This window comes from Chlorocebus sabaeus, chromosome 1 (assembly GCF_047675955.1).
Source record: "Chlorocebus sabaeus isolate Y175 chromosome 1, mChlSab1.0.hap1, whole genome shotgun sequence".
In the NCBI taxonomy this organism is placed as follows: Eukaryota; Metazoa; Chordata; class Mammalia; order Primates; family Cercopithecidae; genus Chlorocebus; species Chlorocebus sabaeus.
The window spans coordinates 17,560,474-17,566,473 of NC_132904.1; the positions used below are offsets into that span (position 1 = coordinate 17,560,474).

Below are 6,000 nucleotides of genomic sequence, written 5' to 3' on the forward strand. Positions count from 1 at the left end.
AGAAAGTGAGTTTTAAAGAACCAGAATTAGGATATTTGGTCTATGGAAAGCTTGATGACCTTTTCTCTGTATTGGTTAGAAGGGCAGGTGTTGGTATAGTGGTAGACTCCATTGATGTCCAAATTCTAGATGCCCAGTGACTCTACTGAGTTGAGCAAAATTTTGCCTTTTTTTTTTTTTTTTTTTTTTTGAGATGGAGTCTCACTCTTGCCCAGGCTGTAGTGCAGTGGTGCAATCTCGACTCACTGCAACCTCCACCTCCCAGGTTCAAGCAATTCTCCTGCCTCAGCCTCCTGAGTAGCTGGGATTACAGACGTCCACCAGCATGCCTGGATAATTTTTTGTATTTTGTTGTTGTTGTTATTGTTGAGGTAGAGTCTTGCTCTGTTGCTCAGGCTGGAGTGTGGTGGCGCAATCTTGGCTCACTGCATTCTCCATCTCCCGGGTTCAAGCAATTCTCCTGCCTCAGCCTCCTGAGTAGCTGGGATTATAGGCACTTGCCACCACCCCCAGCTAATTTTTGTATTTCTGGTAGAGATGGGGTTTCACTATGTTGACCATGCTGGTCTCGAACTCCTGACTTCAGGTGGTCCGCCCACCTCGGCGTCCTAAATTGCTGGGATTATAGGCGTGAGCCACCGCACCTGGCCTTTCCTTTTTTATTTAATTCAGAATTCTTTTCCCATGTGGTACCTGACATATCATTAAACATGTTACTGTTTTCAAATAAGATCAGATAGCTATGTGGAGTTTTGAACATTTTACATTGTTTGTTTTCTGGTTTTGTTTGTTTCCTGTTACTCCTGGCAAGCTGTGATGTTTTCTGATATGTAGAGCAACTGCCATGTTTTAGCACAGTGCAAACTTGAAGGATGAATTAAATGTATTGTTATTATTTACAGTTTTTTCAAGATGAAGCGATTATACCTGAGTGGGAACATATATATATCCACTGTTCATATCCGTTTTCATGTTTAGTTTCTTTGTGAACACCAGTTAGTTTTTAAATCCCCTTTCCCTGCCCCCCCTTTTTTTTTTCTGAGACTGGTTCTTACTCTGTCACCCAGGCTGGAGTGCAGTAGCACGATCTTGGCTCACTGCAACTTCCGCCTCCTGGGTTCAAGCAATTCACATGCCTTAGCCTCCCAAGTAGCCAAGATTACAGGCGTGCGCCACCATGCCGGCTCATGTTTTTGTATTTTTAATAGAGACGGGTTTCACCATGTTGGCCAGGCTGGTCTTGAACTCCTGACCTCAAATGATCCACCTGCCTCAGCCTACCAAAGAGCTGGAATTACAGGTGTGAGCCACCGTGCCCGGCCACCTTTCCCTGATCTTTAATCATGTAAATACTATGTTCTGGAGTTTCATTTGATTTGAAACCTAAACATAGGGGAGGAATTCTCTTCTGGATGCTTGATCTTTCCCCTGCTCCAATATGATTTGTTTCATTGAACTAAAATGATCTCTCAGGGAATCTTCTATGCAGGAGAATATTTTGACAAGCTTTATCAATGTCTCGAATGTTTGGTTAATATTAACATGAAGAGCTCCATGTTTTTTTCTATTTTAGTCTTGCTGGTGGATGCCCTCCTTACTCCCCAATATATACGTCTTGGATAGATTGTTGGTGCATGCTACAAAAAGAGGTATTTCTTTTTCTCTGTCTCTCTCATTTTATTTTGTTTTATTTTTATTTGTTTGTTTTCTTAAATACTGTCTCTGCAATCCCAAGTTAACTCTTGTAGCTCATTCTAGCTCGAGTGAGTGAGTCAGTCTAGTCTGCCAGTTAATGTACACTTCACAGTGTTTTGTGTTTCACTTTGGCATAATAGTAAAATGTGCTATTTAGAAATCATGAGCAGGAGTAATGAAGAAGAAAGAATCCCTAGATGAGACCTAGAAGCCATTTGAGTGCCCGCATGCAACTTATAAATACGATCCGAGTAGATTATTATCATGGTCAAATGATGCCTTCATTTTAGACTTTTTTCCCCAAACTCACTTTTCATAACAATTATTTGTCACAGTGGTATTGGCAGAGCTGGTCTCCTACTTCTAGAGTTTTGTTAGTGGATGGTTTTTGCCTAGATACCAATTTAGGGTTTGTTATTACTATGAGGTGTATAATCTGCAACAAAAACGTTCTTTATTATCTAGGCAAAGCTTTATTGGAAAATAAAATAATGGGCTGGGTGCAGTGGTTCACGCTTGTAATTCTAGCACTTCGAGAGGCGTAGGTGGGCAAATTGCTTGAGCCTAGGAGTTGGAGACCAGCTGAGGTAACATGATGAGACCTCATCGCTACAGAAAATACAAAAACTTAGCCAGGCATAGCACCTGTAGTCCCAGCTACCCGGGAGGCTGAGGTGGGAGGATCACCTGAGCTCAGGAGGTCAAGGCTGCAGTGAGCCAAGATTGCACCACTGCACTTCAGCCTGGGTGACAGAGTGAGACCCTGTATCCAAAAAAAGAAAAATAAAATAACAGCTAGGTATGATGGCTCACGCCTATAGTTCCAGTTACTCAGGAGGCTGAGCCAGGAGGATCACATGAGTCCTGGAGTTTGAGGCCAGCCTGGGCAACACAGCCAGACATATCTCTTAACAAAAAACTACAGGCCAGGTACAGTGGCTCATGGCTGTAATCCCAGCACTTTGGGAGGCCAAGGCGGGGGCAGATCACTTGAGGTCAGGAGTTTGAGACCAGCCTGGGCAACACAGTGAAACCCCATCTCTACTAAAATACAAAAGAAATTAGCCAGGCGTGGCAGTGTGCGCCTGTAGTCCCAGCTACTGGGGAGGGTGAGGCAAGAGAATTGCTTTAACCAGGAGGTGGAGGTTGCAGTGAACCGAGATCGTGCCACTGCACTCCAGTCTGGGTGATAGAGTGAGACTCTATCTCAAAAAAAAAAAAAAAAAAAGACAATAACAACAACAAATGAATTGACTGTGGGCTAAATTTAGCACGGGATCACTTAAAATGGCCATCAGTTTAAAGTTGTTTTTGAAGGGGGTCCACTGATTAAAGGACTGCAGAAGAAAGTGTATGAAGAAGCTCTTTGTTGCATTATTTTATAGCACTAGTGATACATAAGAGAAAGGCCTTTGAAATCTGAATGAAAGGGCCTAAGTGTTGTTTGTAGTTGCTCTTGCTTAGTGTGCCCACAAAGCCCCTCTGTGAATCCAAGCTAGAATACTTGAATGATTTCAGAACAGACCTACCATGAACATTGTGCGTTTCATTCTGAGTTTTACTCTCTATTGTACAGTGTGGTCCCTGTTTAAATGGAAAAAATGGCCTTTCCTTCCTTCCTTTTCTGACTAACCCCCGTGATAGGAAGAAAGCAGACAGAGAATGGATTAGGGTGTCTAACACACTTGACCTAGAAACAGTTGTTCCTGTAGGTGCTTATGACAACAGCAAATCTTGATTGGGCATTTACTGTATACCAGATATCATGCTAAGAGCTTTTCTTACATCAGCTCATGTAATCCTCAAAACAGCTCTGTGAGGATAGGTGTCATTCTTATCACCCATTTCACATATGAAGAAACTGGGGCTTAGAGTAGTTTAGTGCCAATTATATAACCCAAGGTCACATGACTTATATTTGGGAAGGCTCAGATTTATACTCCAGAGTGTACTCAGTTGCACTCAGAACATTATTACTTTATTTTTATTTACTTATTTGGTTTTTTATTTTTTAGAGACAAGCTCTGTCACCCAGGCTGGTGTGCAGTGGTGGCTTCACGACTCACTGCAGCCTCAAACTCCTGGAGTAAAGCAGTCCTCCTACCTCAGCCTCCCAAGTAACTAGGACTACAGGCATACTGCCACCATGTCCTGTTAATTTTTTTGTTTTTTTTTTTTTTTTTTTTTTTTTTTTTTTTTTGAGACAGAGTCTTGCTCTGTAGCCCGGGCTGGAGTGCAGTGGCCGGATCTCAGCTCACTGCAAGCTCCGCCTCCCGGGTTCACGCCATTCTCCTGCCTCAGCCTCCGGAGTAGCTGGGACTACAGGCGCCCGCCACCTCGCCCGGCTAGTTTTTTGTATTTTTAGTAGAGACGGGGTTTCACCGTGTTAGCCAGGATGGTCTTGATCTCCTGACCTCGTGATCCGCCCGTCTCGGCCTCCCTAAGTGCTGGGATTACAGGCTTGAGCCACCGCGCCCGGCCTAATTTTTTTGTTTTGTTTTGTTTTGAGACAGGATCTTACTCTGTCACCCAGGCTGGAGTGCAGTGGCATGATCTTGGCTCACTGCAACCTCTGCCTCCCGGCTGAAGTCTTTGGCTCAAGTGATCTTCCCACCTCAGCATCCCAAGTATCTGGGACTACAGGCATACACCACCAAGCCCAGCTCATTTTTTTTTTTTTTTGAGACAGAGGCTCGCTCTGTCACCCAGGCTGGAGTGCAATGGCGCAATCTCGGCTCACTGCAACCTCCACCTCCCAGGTTCAAGCGATTCTCCTGCCTCAGCCTCCCGAGTAGCTGGGATTACAGGCGCCCACCACTACGCCTGGCTAATTTTTGTATTTTTAGTAGAGACAGGGTTTCACCATGTTAGTCAGGCTGGTCTCAAACTCCTGACCTCAGGTGATCTGCCTGCCTCGGCCTCCCAAAGTGGTGAGATTACAGGTGTGAGCCACCATGCCTGGCCAATTGTTTGTATTTTTGTAGCAATGGGGTTTCACCATGTTGTGCAGGCTGGTCTCAAATTCCTGAGCTCAAGTGATCCTCCTGCCTTGGTCTCTCAAAATGCTAGGAATACCAGTGTAAGCCATTGCACCGGCCTTTAATTTTTTAATTTCTTGTAGAGATAGGGTCTTGCTGTGTTGTCCAGGTTATTACTTTGATTATAAGATTTTATAAGTAGTCCTTAGAAACATGATTTCATTTCATTAAGAAATAAATAGGCCAGGTACAGTGGATCACACCTGTAATCCTAGCACTTTTGGGAGGCCAAGATGGGCAGATCACTTGAGGTCAGGAGTTCAAGACCAGCCTGGCCAATATGGTAAAACCCCACCTCCACTAAAAATACAAAAATTAGCCAGGCATGGTGGTGCGTTCCTGTGCCAGCTACTCAGGAGGCCGAGGCAGGAGAATCGGTTGAACCTGGGAGGCAGAGGTTGCAGTGAGCCGAGATTGCACCACTGCACTACGGCTTGGGCAACAGAGCGAGACTCCATCTCAAAAAAGAGAAACAAAGAAATAAATGAAAGCTAGCACTTACTGAATGTTAGGCACTGTTCTACATGACTCATTTGCTAAGCCAGCTGGAAAGTGGCAAAGCCAGAATCCAACCTGGGCATTCTGTCTGCCCAGAGTAAGACTTTATTAAGGAGAAATTGTGGTTAGTTCATAGTAGCTCAGCCTCTCAAAGAATACAAATCCCTGTTCTGTAGTGATAGTCCCAGTTTTGTCCTAGATTTATTCACGTCTCCCAGTCGGACCTCTCTGCTGATTTGGATTGGCTGATCTCATCTCGCTAGATATTATTTGTGTTTTGTTTTGTTTTCCAGGGGAATATGAGCCGAGGAAATAGCTTGTTTTTCCGGAAGGTCCCCTTTGGGAAGACTTATTGTTGTGACCTGAAAATGTTAATTTGAAGATGTGGGGCAGGGACAGTGACATTTCTGTAGTCCCAGATGCACAGAATTATGGGAGAGAATGTTGATTTCTATACAGTGTGGCGCGCTTTTTTAATAATCATTTAATCTTGGGAAAATTGAGGTGTTTGGTGTCTGCCTTTTTTGTTCTTTTTTCCAGCACAACATAACTTACCACTGATAATCCCCCTTTAGTTATTCTGAATTAGGATATTTTTGCTCCAAATTCTTATTTTACTTAACCAGAAGGGAAAAAAAAGTTGTATTTTCCTGAAGCTACAGGCACTTTGTCATGTGATTTTTGAGTCTCAATTTAAGGCTTTGTAAAATGAAGAGTAGAATTCCAAGAAGAATGAGAAATAATTCTGTAAAACTTGACAAAATCACTA

At 43.5% G+C, this 6,000-nt stretch overlaps 1 protein-coding gene across 1 annotated transcript in view; it reads left to right on the forward strand.

Annotated features, from left to right (window-relative positions):
- Positions 1-5,734, forward strand: part of AGBL2 (AGBL carboxypeptidase 2) — a 100,952-nt gene extending 95,218 nt beyond the window's left edge. The window contains 2 exon segments of the mRNA XM_037999326.2: positions 1,574-1,649; positions 5,525-5,734. Coding sequence (XP_037855254.2) covers positions 1,574-1,649; positions 5,525-5,611 — 163 coding nt within the window. The 3' untranslated portion in view covers positions 5,612-5,734.
- The last annotated feature ends 266 nt before the right edge of the window (positions 5,735-6,000 follow it).